Here is a 17,077-nt window from a genome sequence, read left to right as displayed (position 1 = left end):
AGATAAATACTATATATATGTATATATACACAGTATATATGTATATGTATATATGTACACTGTATAAATATATATAGATAGATATCTATATACACATTAAATATATAATATATATATATATATATATACACAGTATATATATGTATATATGTACACTGTATAAATATATATAGATAGATATCTATATACACAGTAAATCTATAATATATATATATATATACATACATATATAACAGATAACCTTAAGTAAAACTGTTAAAAACTCCAAAGGATAAAATATTACTTCAAGTTTAGTTATGTTCTTTTAGCTCTCTGTGGGTCTATGCGTTTAAGGCGAACTATCAACATTACTTCTTTATATTATAATTTAAAATGAGAGCACATCACACAGTAACATGTATCTAGTCAGTAACCGGCAGACTTTAAAAAGAATCCAAATTCTCAGTTTAATTAAGGATTGACACAAAAAATAAAATAAAAAAACAATCTTAATTTTTCAACCTGTTTGAGGGCAGACTAATTAAGACAAAAGCCTAGAAATCCCAGCATAGGAATGGCTGTATATAAATCACGCTGCTTTATAAATAGTGCGCCGCAGCTCCAAATGCAAGCGGCGTGACTGAAGTTAACAGCCCGAGGAGGGAAAAACACTCCCTGGCAAAATTTTGATTTCCTGCACCTTTGAGATAATAGGAGCCTCTTAATTTGCATGAAGAAATTCCAGCGTAAGCTTCGGAATAAGAAATGCATGGTAGCACCAGAAGTACACAATGCTCAGGAGACCAAGAGCCTGCCTGACACTTCTGGCAGAGAAATGAAAAATCTGCATAAGACAGAGACGGAGTCAGGTTTTTGCTCAGTGTGCATCTGGCTGTAGAGCTGCAGAGCACCACTGACAAATCCACTGCTGTTAGTCCGCACTTTTCTAGATGTTTCCTTATTGACTCAGAAACCCATTAATATTAGGCCTTGACGGAAGCTGATTTATTCTGACCTAAATACCAAAGCCTCAAAATTCATGTTGGTTGCATCAGTTTTGTAAAGCATGCAGCCCTCGCCTTCCTCACCTTCTCTTTCATCTTCTCTATCTTCCTGGCGGTGCTCCGTCTCGGTTGGCGGTCTTCGTGGCGGAGAAGATTGACGTTGAGATCTCCGGATTTGCTGAACTGCTTCTCCTCCTGCTTTTCGGCGTCTTTCAGCTTGCTCTCTGCGCTGATGCTCTCAGTGTGATACATGTGGTATGTTTTCATCACCTGCAAGACAACAGGGAACAGATTTATGTCACTTTGTCATCAGTGCATTTAGCAAAGCAGCTTCATGTGCTGAAACTCAACCTTTTAACACCTGAGGCGTCGCCGGTGACGCTTAAACACAAAATCTTTTACATGCTGTAAAATTTCAACCGTTCACACGATTAATGTAATTCCAGCAGATTCTGAAGGAGAAAAGCAGCTCCTGGTGAACACCAGATAGTAACCAGAATTTTTTTTTTTCTACTTCGATGTCTCTTTAGCGGGTTCAATATAAAATGAAAACACATTTCCACAACACTCAAATTTTTTGGAAAGGTCTGTATGTTGATGACACTTTTCACACGGACATGGACTGCCTGACAAGCTTCAGTTTCATCAGAGTGCAGACAAAACAAAAACTGAGAAAGTGTCTTTTTGTCCACAAGATGACAAAAACTCAATTGTTTAAAGGACAGTTAAATATGTCAAACTGAGTTCATTAACAGATAATCTGCAGACTTATCTGAAGTAAGTCTTCATTTGAGTCTATTTTATCACCAGAGAAATTATTAGTTCCACATTGCGCGTTCTCTATGGTCTTTAAAAGGGCAATTAATTCTTCATATCCATGTTTACTTGTTGTGAACTGACATGCAGCTTCAGTTTTCTACATTCTCTGCAGCACCCTCATAATCTCTCCTCAAACACTGACACCCCCTCATTCAACAAGCTGATGGCAGGATGAAGTGACACAAAACTCCTGTTACAAAAGACAGAAGTTCCCTTAAACCTTCACAGATGCTGGTAGAAAAGCTCTCCTCTCAGACGCTCATTCCTAAGCTCATAAAAAAGAAAGACCAGATGTGTGAGCAGCACCTTCAAACACCCGCAGACGATTCTCCATGAACACCTCAGGAAGTGTGACAGGCAGCATAAACAGCCATTTATTTGTTTCCTGTGATCAAACAAGTGTGACTCTCGTGGTGCCGTACTTAAGCAGCGGGGCTCCTTTTATCGGCAAGCTGCACATGGAAACCTGCTGCTGGGTCAGTCACATCTGTAATTTTCTGCAAAGCTCCAGCAGACACGTGACGGTCGGTAATGTTTAACAGCAACGTCACCTGCAGAAAGCCTCTGTTTATTCCTGCACTGCAAGGATTCTGCAGACACACCTTAACTGAAAATACCACCTTAAAAGCAATGCTGCACATTTAGTTAGAGCGCAGCGTGGTGCAAATAAGGTTTAGAACACAGGAAGGGAAAGAGCAGTGACACAATTATGATCCCACAGCAACACAAACCTCATTAAAAATCTAAATAATCCCAAAACTTTGAAAAAAAGAGAGAAATTAAGACTGTTGATGGTGTGTAATTATGTAATACAGACATCAGCAGGTGTGCAATCAGGAGAAATGTATGTTTAGTTCTTTTGGAGATTGTGTTGAGCATAATAAACACTTCAAAGGTGATGTTTTGCTAAAAAAATAATAATTTTATCTCAGAAATGTTTCAATTTTAATCATAAAAGTGGATATTTATATAAAGTGTCAAAGTCACGGCCCAGGGGCCGGATCTGGCCCTCCAGATCATTTTATTTTATTGTTATTAATAGCCTGGTGTTATATTGCGCTAATTTCTAACTTGTATAATTTTGACAATTTATTTTTATGGAAAGTAAAATATTGAAAGATATTTATGGTTTAAGTTGATTTATTCTTTAATAATATTCCTGCCTTTGTATTATTCATAATTTTGTTGAAAAGTTATGGTTTTAAAGTTTTAAAAATTGGCATTCTGCTAGCTTTTTGGACTAATTTGGCATTTACTGAGATTTTTTTCGGCTATTTTGAAGTTTAGCTAATAATTCAGCTGCATGCTAGCTGTTTTGGCTAATTTAGGCTTTTTTAGTTTCTTAGCACATTTAAAAGTTTAGCTATTTTTTCAGCTGCATGCTAGCTGTTTCAACTAACCTTCGTTTTTTAAAAATATTATAACCATTATTATTATTATTTTTTGTTTTATAGGCTAATTTGGCATTTAGCAAATGTTTAAGCTGGCTATCAGCTTCAGCATTTTCAGCTATAAGCTTCAGAGTTGTTTTCAGCTATCAGCACTAGCATCTTCAGCGGCCAAATTCAGCTTACAGCATTCACGCTAGCATTATCGCGGGTAATGCTATATGTCTTTTTTATAATTATGTTAAAATGTTTGAAAATTTAATTTTTGAAGTGTTAGATTGACAGATTCTCAGCCCAATCACTTCTTACTGTTGTCATCTGGTCCCAAAATGACGAAATCGAGCAATATTCGTAACTCCAGGAAAATGGCGACTGCATTGACGTAATTTGGTTGGAACCCGAGGTAAGAGCCTTGGTTTGTCCATCTCCATTCATGTCAATGATCCTGACAAGTCTTTGACCAGAAAATGATTTTTTTGCGGTGAGTTTCTTAGGAAAGACGGAAGAAAAACCCTTAATTGTAGTCTTCCCTGTTATTCTGGTTTTCCATGATGAATTTGCAGATCCATGTAAAAGGAAGTATTTAAACTTATTGTCTTAGACACAACTGTCCTTACAGGTGGATAAAAACGGTCATATCTGTGTCCCATGCAATATTTTAGAATTATAGCTCATTCATTGAACCGGTGGAGCAAAAATGTCCATACACATTTTTTCCTATGGGCATGCTGCGGGTGAAAGGTTGTAGTGAACTCTTAAGCAACACATGAGGGTCACTAAAGGTGAAGTTGGTGAGATGTAGGCGTATTGTACAGATTTTTTTTCAACCACCTTAAAACCAGAGCGCTGTGCAACTCTTGCGTCCAGCCTGACTTTTAATGATTGGACGACTAGAGTGTAGTTTGTGTGGACATCATACGGGCACTTTGGTATCATCTGCACCGTACATGCAGAATTGTGTGGAGCCAGTGTTTGCTCCCTTAGTAATGACTAGAGAGTGGTATATAAGTCCACTGTAGGACACATAACTTATAAAATACTTATAAATACTTCACAATACATTCAGCACATGGACGACAATGGTATGTTCCATTTTTATGACCACAGAAGCCTCAAGGGGACTTCAAGACACACCTGTACTCCCCTTAAGATGTACTCCCTCTGCTTTACAACCTTCAATGGGTTGGACAACCCAAAAACCTGCAGCATTTGCACAGGACTAAATTATATGGAATATTCGCCCATATATACAATCTCATCACAAACGAAGTAGTTTGAAGTAATAATGGCTAAAAAGTAGCAGTAAAAAGTCTGAACAGAGGATCAGAGTCAGAGCTGACAAACGAAAACGTAGACACATGTGAGACTGAAGAGCAGAGATCAGAGAGATGAGATAAAATGAATATTTGTTGATCTCCAGTGGGATATTAAGGCGCTGCAGCAGGAAATTAACACAAGCAAAAGCCAAGAAAACAGGATTTCATTAAGACATATTGTTGAAGGAAGTGACTGACATCACAGCTTCACCTCGTACGATATCTGAACTACAGCCGTGGTTCTGAGCTGCATCTATCAAATGCTTTTTTCTCCTCACAAGGCTACACAATCAAGTTTAACTACAGTTTTACAAATAAATTTACCCTCAGCTGGAATTTAACAAATGCAATTAAAAAAACATAAAATATTTCCTCTGAAAAAGGAATTTGATTTACTTCCTTTTCTGACACTTAAAGCAGCATTTATCCCTCCACCTTTGAGCCATGAAAACTCCCAAAATCTGCATCACGCTTCATGGAATTGGGCTTATCTTGAACATTTGGACATTTATTCCCGAGTCAGACAGCCGGCGCAGAGGCCAAGTGGAGCATGAGAACAGGGACTGTGAGTTTCATGAAAAGACCCGAAATAGTGAAAATGAATCAAACTAATTTGAAGATTTCAACTAGACTAGGAGACGGAGGGAATAACTCTTTGAAATGAGGGCATAACCATTACAAAACTGCAAAACCCTATGAGGCATTAGCACATACCATAACTCATAAATGATTTTCCTAAACTAAAAGACTAAAAGACTGCACAGACGAATGAATAATGGGAAGAAGAAGCGGGACAGGTGTGAGGCGGCTCAGAGCTCTTCTCTGGCTCACCCAAAAGGACAGACAGAGGCCTATATCTTCCTTTACCATAAAAACATGTAGGAGGTGCTGTTTGAGAACAAAAAAAAACAAAACAACACAAGAAATCAAAGACAAAAAGTACCACAAAAAATGGAGCTGAAGAGTTTATTGTTGTGGAAACGTGATGCTTTTTATGATTGTGTAAAAGCTGTCTCCTCCCTTTTTTCCTCTTTCTCCGTCATGCAAACGCTCTACCACATGACAAAGTTATGCGTCCCCGACAGCAGGTACTGTGCAGGCCTGTCCAGGATCAGAGGTGAACACCTCCAGATGTAGAAGTGGACTGAGCCCAGAAACGGTTCCACCTGTCCCTGTTGGTCCACAATGACCTATAATTCATTTACATTCCCATTAAACCTTCACATCTGGAGTAAAGAATGTTCTGAGCCACAACAGAAAGTGTTGAATTGTATAATCCTAATTGAAAAGATCCTGAAAATAGATAATTTTTATCCATCAGTGTAATGAACAACCAAAAAAGAAAGGCTAATAAAGCTAACACTAATGAAGCTAACACTAATGAAGCTAACACCAAGGAAGCTAACAACAAGGAAGCTAACACTAATGAAGCTAACACTAATGAAGCTAACACCAAGGAAGCTAACAGTAATGAAGCTAACACCAATAAAGCTAACCCCAATAAAGCTAAAAGTAATGAAGCTAACACTGATGATGCTAATACTGAGGAAGCTAACACTGATGAAGCTAACACTAAAAAAGCTAACAGCAATAAAGCTAACACTAATGAAGATAAGAATAATGCAGCTGACACCAATAAAGCTAACTTTGATGAGGCTAACACTAATATAGCTACCACCAATGAAGCTAACACTAATGAAGCTAACACTAGGCTACCACTAATGAAGCTATCACAAATGAAGCTAACACTAGGCTAAAGCTAATGAAGCTAACACTAGGCTACCACTAATGAAGCTACCACTAATGAAGCTAACACTAGGCAACCACTAATAAAGCTAACACTAATTAAGCTAACAGTAGGCTACCACTAATAAAGCTAACACTAAAGAAACTAACACTAATGAAGCTAACACTAGGCTAACACTAATGAAGCTAGCAATAACGAAGCTAACACTAGGCTAATACTAATGAAGCTAACACTAGGCTACCACTAATAAAGCTAACACTAAAGAAACTAACACTAATGAAGCTAACACTAGGCTAACACTAATGAAGCTAACACTAGGCTAACACTAATGAAGTTAGCAATAATGAAGCTAAGACTAGGCTAACACTAATGAAGCTAACACTAGGCTAACACTAATGAAGTTAGCAATAATGAAGCTAACACTAGGCTAATACTAATGAAGCTAACACTAGGCTAATACTAATGAAGCTAACACTAGGCTAATACTAATGAAGCTAACACTAGGCTAACACTAATGAAGCTAACACTAGGCTAGCAGTGATGAAGCTAACAGTGATGAAGCTAAGTCTAAAGCAGTCCATGTTTATTGAAAGTGTTAGTAAATCCAGACTGCTGATGATGATTCAGAGCAGAATCCTCACAACAGAGCAAAATTCTCTTTTCATATTTTCATCGGTGTTTCTATATTAGTGCTGTTAGAAGACACAGAGACGTAGGACAGGTATAACAATAGCAGCTTCCAGTGGCATTCAAAGAGAAAAAGGACTGAAGAGCTCAGACAGAGCAAAGAAAGGACATTGGATGAACTGAGTGATAAGATACGTTTTTAAAGACCTATCTGCGGAACATGCAGTTTATTACTCACAGTGTAGAGTTCATTTGTCACCTTCACCAGCTCCTCGTGCATCTGGATCCCAATGTCCTTACTCTGAAAAGCAGCAAGAAAAAAACATATTGAGCTGCTGAAACAAAGCCCCTCCTGTTGGAGCAAACTCAGCCAATTCTGTGGATTTGATAAGACACAGGGGGAACAATCTCTGTAACTCCAAGACAGACGAGCACAGGAAGAGGAACAGAAGATGCATCTGATTCGACCTTCTATCGGTCATCACTAACGGAACAGAGTCACGTCCAGCTTCCAGCACAAAAACACTGGCTTTAACTGTAAAAATATACACTAATTAATACATTTGGATTACCAACTTCTTGGTGCATTGCTGCAAACTTTCACAATCAATAAAACTTCATTTAAAAAAAACAACAACAGAGTTTGCCAAAATGGTTTCCACGTAGACCAATAAGTCCTCTTAAGACTACAGATTAAAATCGCTGTATGAAAATAGAAGAACTCATAAAAATAAACATCATAAATATGTCACGAAGAGAGAACAGAAACGTTTTTAGATTTATGTGAGACCTTAAATCAGGACAGGTCTTTTCTGTAGATCTGGGGACTCAAACTGGCGCCATTTGCGGCGATTAGTCGAAATGTTGCGCCTCCAGCCTTAATATGAAAGTTCAATGTCTTATCAGCAATATTTTCTGCATGTCCTCGCTTCTTTAATGATAGATTTGTATTTGCTTTGTGATGTTTCAGCTTAAAACTTTGCATTTACTGCTGTCGTTGGATCTGGTCGTCAGAAAAGTCCTTAGCAACAGTTGCTAGCGTCGTTAGCTCCTGTCGTTTCACAGGAGACATTGATTAGTAGTGCATAGACATGAACAAATGTTCCATTCAGAAGACATAGACAATGGACCAAAGATATAGACAGTGGAAGCAAAAACATATTTTTGGCACAAATGGGGCCCCGTACAGCCCAGCCTCAGCCAGACTCCGCCTTCAGTGGCTCCAAAGTGAGTTGAATTTCAGACCCCTGCTGTAGATCAAAGTGTGGGGCAGCAGTAGCTATGGCGGTCAGCCACTGATCGAAAGGCTGTTTTGTCAAAGCTGTTGTGGCCTTGGGAAAGAAACTTGACCTCCCCACATCTCTAGTGTGGTTCCAGTGGTGTGAGAATGCGTATAAACTTCCCAGTGATGGTCAGAGAGGCCACGCCTACATCAGTCTGCACCAATGATGGTCAGAGAGGCCACGCCTCTATCAGTCTGCACCGCTACAGCAGCTGTTTACCATCACCAAGTATGAATGAGGAGTAAATGAATAATGGAAATACATTTTATTAGCTTTGAATGTCAGGATAAGCACAGAAAATACATTATTATTATTATTATTATTGCTGCTGTTGTTATTATTATTGTTATTTTTGTTATTACTATTATTATTTTCATTATTAATATTGTTATTCTTGTCTTTATTTTTATTATATGTTGCTATAATTATTATTATAATAATTAATGATCATTATTATTATTATAATTGTTGTTGTTGTTGTTGTTGTTATTGTTGTTATCATTGTTATTATTAATCGTATTAATATTGTTATTATTTTCATTATTATTATTATTATCATTATTATTATTATTATTATTAAATTACAAAATGCTAGTGTAATTATTTAATACAATCATTTTTAATGTCTTTAATCTTGACAACACAAATAGAATAGAATAGGATAGAACTTTATTGATCCCACAAAGGGAAATGAATTTGTTATTATAGTTCTATTGATCACATAGTAACACAAAACATACACTTAGAATATAAATAACAATAAGTGTTCAGACTTCTGCTTGTAGCGCTCCAACCAATATTACTGCAACATAATAACACATAGTACTTCCTGTTTTTCTCACTTTCTTTCTCACTTCCTTTTCTTTTTTATTGAGTCACTGTGATCTGCTCGTTATTCTTGATCAGATTCAACATCAACATGACATGAAAATGACTCAAATTTGAGGAAATTCTATGCAAAAAAAACATGGGCTGTTGTTTCTGTAAAGTATTGTCATTCATGCCTTATGCAGTACCTAAAGTGTTATCTATAGTGCGCTGGTATGTTTAGCTTAAAGAAATAAAACATTTTAAGATGGAAAAAAAAATCAGAAAAATATAAAAAACCATTTTGGGAAAAGAGTCAGGATATGTTGCCGGGTTAGAACCTGCTCTAAATCCTCCTCAAACAGGGGCTGGTCTAAATGTGATAACCGGGATGCGTCCTCAGAGGCCGCGAGCAGCTGCTGAACAGCATCTGTATGCATCAAAGGCTCCATGGTGACAGGCTGCAGCACGCACTGCAGAGGCTAATCCAGAGCTGGGAGGGAGCTTCCAGCGAGCCAGCGATGGTGATGCAACCCACTGTAAGAGCTGGATCAGATCCTGCTAGAAACAGATCCGTTTGGATCATTAACGTGATGCCGGTCTCTCCAAGAGGTTTTAAGAAGTCTCCAAAATATACGACCGTGAGCAAAGTAGAGAATGTATATGTGTCTAAATGAGCATGGGGGATATATACCAATCCAAGCATCTTTGGATTTATTATAAAGCGTTTCTTTAAAAATATGCCATTTTGTATTTTTCTGGGACTATTTTTTCCAATTTCTTTGTTTCTATTCATTTCCACAAAACAATAAAACTAAAGATTCTGCACAAGTTGTACAACAAGGGAACAAAAAGAAAAAAAATAATTTATCTGTCCTTTTTAGATATTTGGGAAAATAAATGTATTTTAGAGTAAGAAAAAATATTTATACGTATTTAATCAAAATATTTTGCACAGATTAACCATGAGACCGGTAATGTTGTGTCTTATTTTGAAGTTTCCAAGTCATGCCTGTAATTAAAAAACATAGTTTCTGCAGAGAGGCAGAAAATTATTTAAAATTCCCTTGAGTTGTGGGTGGGAAGAAAAAAAAGAAAAATATAAACAAATTAAATCAAAGGTGTCAAACATACAGGCCACATCCAGCTACTTTTAAGACTTTTAGTCTTAAAAACAATACTGTCACCAATTGTTTTTCTAATATTATCCACCTCCCTGTAATTCTCATGTAGAACCGGGAGACCAGCATCCCACAAAATGAATATGTGAAGACCTTCTCTGCAGGTTCTCTACCTGTCAGCTGGTTTATTTCTATATGGCCCTCACCTGCTCCTGCTATAGCTAGCCTCCTAGCTGATGATGTCTGCTGGGATGTGTTCAGCCCCCACCCACCCAGAACAGTGAAGGAAACCACTGAGCAAATACATAGTTCATGCTATACCTGTCCTCTCGTCCTTCATACTGTAGATATTTGCAGTTCTTTGTGTCCGATAGGGCGGCCACGATTAGTCGACTAATCGACGACTAAGTGATTATTAGAATAGTTGACCAAAAACATAATAGTCGATTAGTCGTTACTTTATATTATATGGAGTCAGAGTGTAGAAAAGTTGAAAGTTATAATGATATTCTGGTAGCTTTTTGGACTATTTTGGCATTTATTAAGGTTTTTAGGCTGTTTTGGAGTTTGGTTAATGTTTCAGCTACATGCTAGCTGTTTTGGCTAATTTAGGATATATATATATATATATATTTTTAGCTAGTTTGGAGTTTGGTTAATATTTCAGCAACATGTTTGCTTTTCGGATAATTTAGGATTTTTTTTGCTTTTTTTTAACTAATTTGGAGTTTAGCTAATATTTCAGCTACATGCTAGTAATTTTGTCTAATTCAGGATTTATATATATATATATTTTTTTAGCTAATTTGGAGTTTAGCTAATATTTCAGGTGTAAGCTAGCTGTTTTGGCTAAATTTAACTTTTTCTGTTATTGTTTTTTTAGAGCTAGTTTGGAGTTTGGTTAATATTTCAGCTACATGCTAGCTCTTTTGGATAATTTAGGATTTTTTAGGCTAATTTGGAGTTTAGGTAATATTTCTGCTTCACGCTAGCTATTTTAGATAATTTAGGAGTTTTTTGTTTGTCTTTTAGGCTATTTTGGAGTTTAGCTAATATGTCAGCTGCATGCTAACTATTCTGGCTAATTTAGGATTTTTTGTTTTTTAGGGTAATTTGGAGTTTAGCTAATATTTTAGCTACTTACTGGCTGTTTTGACTAACTTAGGCTTTTTTCAGTTTTTTTTTTTGGCTAATTTGGCATTTAACCAATATTTGACTCTCAGCTTTAGCATTTTCTGCTATCTATTTTGATCTTCAGCTATCAGCACTAGCATCTTCAGCAGCCAAATTCAGCTTACAGCATTCAGCATTAGCATTATCACAGGTAATGCTATGTATCTAGTTTTAGTTAGTTTAAAGCTAGTGATGGTTAAGATGTGTGTTTTTATTCCAGTTTACCCATGACCCGATTAGTCGACTAATTGGAAAACACAATTGGTGATTAGTCGACTATTAAAATAATCGTGTGTGGTAGCACTAATGGATAATTTATGATTTTTTGTTTGTTTGTTTTTTAGGCTAATTTGGAGTTTAGTTAATATTTTAGCTACATGCTAGCTGTTTTGTCTAATTTAGTATTTTTTTGTTTTTTTTATGCTAGTTTGGAATTTGGTTAATATTTTAGCTACATGCTAGCTGTTTTGGCTAACTAAGGCTTTTTTTATTTTTATAGGCTAGTTTGGCATTTAACTAATATTTTAGCTGGCTATCAGCTTCAGCATCTTCAGCTATTAATTTTAGCATCCTCAGTTATCGTCACTATCATGGTTAAGATGTGTGTTTTACATCCACTTTGTGCTTGACTTGATTAGCCGACTGATCTGAAAGAATACTTGGTGATTAGTTGACCATTAAAATAACAGTTTGTATTAGCACTGGTGTCATATCATTTCTAATTTTCTCCAGAGCTTCATTGCAATGTTTAACACTAACTATTCATTGAACTGCAACATGTGCAGCATAGAGACGGAGCGGGGCTATCCTTCATTATTTCAAAAACGAACACACCAGCCTGCGGCGCCTGGCTCTGAGATGAAAGGGAATGTCTGCCTTCTCGGCTCTGGCATCCACACAGACACACGAGCGCACATTCACGGAGAACCTGAGTGGATGTGGTGAGAGGAGAGCCGCACAAGAAAGCCTGCAAGGTGGAAACAGGGTTCTGTGTTTGGATTAGACCCCAGCAATCCCTGCTATGTGCTGACAGCGAGCCAAATGCTGCTGCTGGTGGATGTAGGGCAGCTTTAACATTCTGTAGACCGTGTAACATTCATGTGGAGTCCATGTGACTCATCAGGTGTACACTAAACACATGGCAGCCAGAGTCTATAATGTGACAAAAAGGTTTTTCAAGTTCTAATTCTCTACAATCACGTTTTAAGCCTAACAATGCCTACAATCATTAACCTGTACTTCACATTAACCTCAAAGATGGATTGAAATGGCTTTTTTGTCCAGAGAGAGTCTAGACAAAGACTTCCTTGCAAAGGAAAGAAAGAACACTAAAGGTAAGCTCCTGTATTTGATGTGGATGATTAACATCTGTGCAGGCGAACATAAAAAGTGTTAAATATTGTATGCTGTGAATCATCAACGAAAGAACAAAAACGTATTAAATTCTGACCAAATGATCAATATAAAAGATCTGTATCAGATGAATACGTAGTTCCTGGTCTTGTAAATACAACATTAAACCGAAGTATTTTCTCTGTTAAGAGTCAAAAGCAGGGGTCTCAAACTGGCGGCCCGCGGGCCGTTTCCGGCCCCCAAGTTGATATTTTGCGGCCCCTGTCTTAATATGAAAGTTCAATGTCTACTAAACAATATCTTCTGCATGTTTATGCTTTTTTAATGATAGCTTTGTATTTGCTTTGTGATGTTTTAGCTTAAAACTTTGCATTTTCTTTTGTCATTTGATCAGAAAAGTCTTTAGTAACAGTTGCTAACGTCCTTAGCTCCTGTTGTTTCACAGAAGACATGAACAAATGTTCAATAAGGTGGTTCAGAAGACATAAACAATGAACCATGAACCAAAGACAGACATTTTTCTGATGATAGACGACATATGAAGTAAATTAATCATTCTGATGCGTCCACTTGCAGACAATTAGATCCATGAACATCTTTGTTTTCCTCGTTTGAGCTGGAATCTGGATCAAAACTGTCTGACTGGATAGCTCCAATACTGATCACCATTTTTGTTCCACCGTTAATGTTAGTCTGGGAGAGTGAGGCGCTGTAAGCTAGAAGAAGACCACAAAAACAGATGGATAATGGGAAGTGGAGCAGGCTCACTCCACGACAACAGCTCTGCCCAAAACTCAGAGGTGAATTTCTAATGAACCAAAGAGGCTCTGTAGAAACTAGAAAACAACCCCTGATTACTGATTTTGGCAAAAAAACGACATAATAGTGAGTAAAGGACCACTGGAAACGCTTTAAAGTCGGTCAAAAGAGGATCAGAATGATGTTTTTTAATTATTTTTTTACATTCTACACTACATCCCACTACATTTTACTTATATCACTAAAACTTGACTAAAATTACATCAAAACTGACCCAGCACTCTGAAAGGAAACCAAACATAAAAAACTACTTATTGTTAAAAGTGACTTTTTTTAAAATCAGATGAAACCCTTACTGCAACCAGGAGAAAAACAGAAATAGAAAATGTTTTTTTACAATGAACCACAGATGAATTTTCCATGAATAGACTCACAGAAAAACCTGCATAATAAGGAGGTGTTTTGTTTGAAATCTCGCCCATATTTCATTCTGTCCTCTGAGAAAAACACCTAAAAAATGCTTTTTGTACTCTAGGATCCAGAGCAGGAGTGTCAAACTCAATCGCACACGTGGCCAAAATCCAAGACACACCTTAGGTCACAGGCCGAACAGTATAAACATTTATTGAACACTCTAAAACTAAATTTTTAAGTAGTTAACACCGTAACTTTTTAATATAATTATGAACTAGATATATAGCATTACCTGTGTTGAAGCTGAATTTGGTTGCTAAAAATGCTAGTGCTGATAGCTGAAGAAGCTGAAATTGATAGCTGATAACGCTGAAGCTGAAAGGCAGCTAAAGTATTAGCTAAGAGTCAAATTATCCTAAATAACCAAAAACCAAAACCTTAGATTAGTCAAAACAGCTAGCATGTAGCAGAAAAATTAGTTAAACTTCAGAATATGCTAATAAAAATACAAACCTAATTTAGCCAAAACAGTTAGCATGTGACTGAAATATTAGCTAAACTCCAAAACAACCTAAAAAAACGTTTAAAAAGCCTAAGTTAGCCAAAACAGCTAGCTTGTACATACTAGCCTAACTCCAAAACAGCCTAAAAAACTGATAAAGCATAAAACAGCTAGCATGTGGCTGAAATATTAGCCTAACTCCAAAACAGCCTAAAAACAAAAAAAGCCTAACTTAGCCAAACCAGCTAGCATAAAGGTGAACTATTAGCTAAACTCCAAAATAGCCTAAAAAACAGAATAAAGCCTAAATTAGTCAAAACAGCTAGTGTGTAAATATTAGCCGAACTTCAAAAAAGCCTAAAAAAAACGAAAAAACCCTAACTTAGCCAAACTAGCTAGCATAAAGGTGAACTATTAGCTAAACTCCAAAATAGTGTAAAAAAATAAATTTAGCCTAAATTAGCCAAAACAGGCCCTGCAACAGACTGGCGACCTGTCCAGGGTAAGCCCCGCCTTCGCCCATCAGCAGCCGGGATAGGCTCCGGCACCCCCGCGACCCCGAAAGGGATGAAGCGGTCAAGAAAATGAATGAATGAATGAATAGCCAAAACAGCTAGCGTGTAAATGTTAGCTAAACTCCAAAACAGCCTAAAAAAAACTTTTAAAAAGCCTAAAACAGCTAGCATGTGACTGAAATATTAGCTAAACTCCAAAACAACCTAAAAAAATGTTTAAAAAGCCTAAGTTAGCCAAAACAGCTAGCTTGTACATACTAGCCTAACTCCAAAACAGCCTAAAAAACTGATAAAGCATAAAACAGCTAGCATGTGGCTGAAATATTAGCTAAACTCCAAAACAACCTAAAAAAGTAAAAAAAGGAAAAAGCCTGAATAAGCCAAAACAGCTAGCTTGTAAATATTAGCTGAACTCCAAACAGCCTAAAAAAACTTTAAAAAAGCCTAAAACAGCTAGCATGTGCCTGAATTATTAGGCAAACTCCAAAACAGCCTAAAAAAACCTTAGATAATACCACAATAATCCAAAAAGCTAACAGAATGCATGTTTTAAAAAATGTAAAACTGTAACTTTTTAACAAATTTGTGAATAGAATAAAAAGGCAGGAATATCATTCCAGAATAAATCAACAAAACATGAAATAACTTTCTATATTTTACCCTTTATAAAAATACATTTTGTCAAAATTATTCAAGTTAGAAATGAGCTTAAGATAACATCGGGTCATAAATAACAATCAAATAAAATGATCTGGAGGGCCGGATAGAAGTACCCGGAGGGCCGGATCTGGCCCGCGGGCCTTGACACATTTGATCTAGGGTAAAGTGTTAAGCTTTACTGTTTCCAGACAGTAACGCTCCAAAGGAAAGCTCCACTGGAACACACCAAAGACCTGAGCTACTTCAAAATGACACCAACTCATTCCAACGAGGCAGCAGTTTACGGAGATCCAAAGGTCATTTCAGAGGTCATTTCGTATTTCACCGACCTTCTTAAAGAGGCGGATGACGTCCTCGCCGATCTGGGCCAAACGCACGATGACGTTGTTGGTGTAGATGTCGCTGAGGGTGGCGTGGTCTCGGCTCTCGCGCCTCGTCTGGTTCAGCAGCAGGTACCAGCAGTTCACCGTGGACAGCAGGTGCTGGTCCTTCCTGCACCGAGAAGAGGGAACACAGGTCTGTTACAACCAAACCAAACAAAACGATGTTGTGAAGACACGTCATTTAGGTCTCATCTGAAGCAGCTTCACTGTTCTGGGCTGAAGATGCAATATTAACCTCAAGGTTTATTTGTTGCTCAAAAGAGTCAACTTCGAGTCATTTCAGAAATAAAAACTTAACAGAAAAACAATATTTTTGTCTTCAATATTCAGACAAATGAAGATAAAGTTTATTTTTAGTCCTTAGTCTTATTTTCCTTCTTAAATATTTTTACTAATCTGCTGATTTCCCATGTTTTTCTTATTATTCTGGTTCAAATGTTTATTTTAAACGTGCATTAATTCTTGCATCTATTTTTCTTGAATGTGTCATTCTATTCGGGTATTTATGTTTTACTTATCTGCTTCTTTATGAGAGTTTTTTTTCCTTTTTAAATAGTTCTTTACAATTTCTTATGGGGATGGGATTTTTTTATATGTAAACTTGGTGGTGTGACATTCTAAATTGGAAAAATTGAACCTTAAATATTTTTTATTTAAACAAATGTGTGAATCAAATCAGAAACTATTATGAATTATCATTATTATATGGAAGTTATTGGTGATACCCATCCCTGGTGTTTCCAGCCATCAAAAATAACCTTCTTCTATATATATATTTATTTCTTAAACCGTGTAATTTCCACTTTAAGCTACAGAAAAAACGGTATAAACTCAAGAACAGCCAGTAAAGACTGAACGCCGGGCCATGAATAAACACGACTTTATTCCTTGTCTCCATCTCTATTATGGCCCCGTAAATGTCTGGTTGCCTCCATACATCATTCTCTGCTGCCCTTCAGGACTCTCCAAGCAAAGCGATGGCTGGTGAGGAGCACATCCATAATGCTGGTAGCTTTAATGATCCGGTGAGCCATGAGCTCTGATTGCTGCATAATCAGTTTACACAACCGCTGCCATGGATGCTTTAAAATAGAAAGACCGAGCGAGGCTCGTTCATCACTCTTCCAGCACACGCAATCAGACATTTAGGATCTCTTGAAGCCCATAGCCTCCCGTCTGCATCCTCTCGGAGCATTAATGAATTACGAAAACCCATGAAGAGACAAA

At 37.0% G+C, this 17,077-nt stretch overlaps 1 protein-coding gene across 4 annotated transcripts in view; it reads right to left on the bottom strand.

The window, feature by feature from the left end:
• Positions 1-17,077, bottom strand: part of srgap3 (SLIT-ROBO Rho GTPase activating protein 3) — an 85,347-nt gene that overhangs the window by 33,962 nt on the left and 34,308 nt on the right. For all 4 annotated transcript variants that reach the window (XM_024269502.2, XM_024269503.2, XM_024269504.2 and 1 more), the window contains exons 3-5: positions 15,797-15,959; positions 7,119-7,181; positions 1,068-1,253 (exon numbers count right to left, since the gene is read on the bottom strand). In XM_024269502.2, coding sequence (XP_024125270.1) covers positions 1,068-1,253; positions 7,119-7,181; positions 15,797-15,959 — 412 coding nt within the window. The remainder of the gene's footprint in view (positions 1-1,067; positions 1,254-7,118; positions 7,182-15,796; positions 15,960-17,077) is intronic.

The sequence above is a fragment of the Oryzias melastigma genome, linkage group LG5, assembly GCF_002922805.2.
Source record: "Oryzias melastigma strain HK-1 linkage group LG5, ASM292280v2, whole genome shotgun sequence".
NCBI lineage: Eukaryota > Metazoa > Chordata > Actinopteri > Beloniformes > Adrianichthyidae > Oryzias > Oryzias melastigma.
This window is presented reverse-complemented; position numbering and strand designations above follow the sequence as displayed.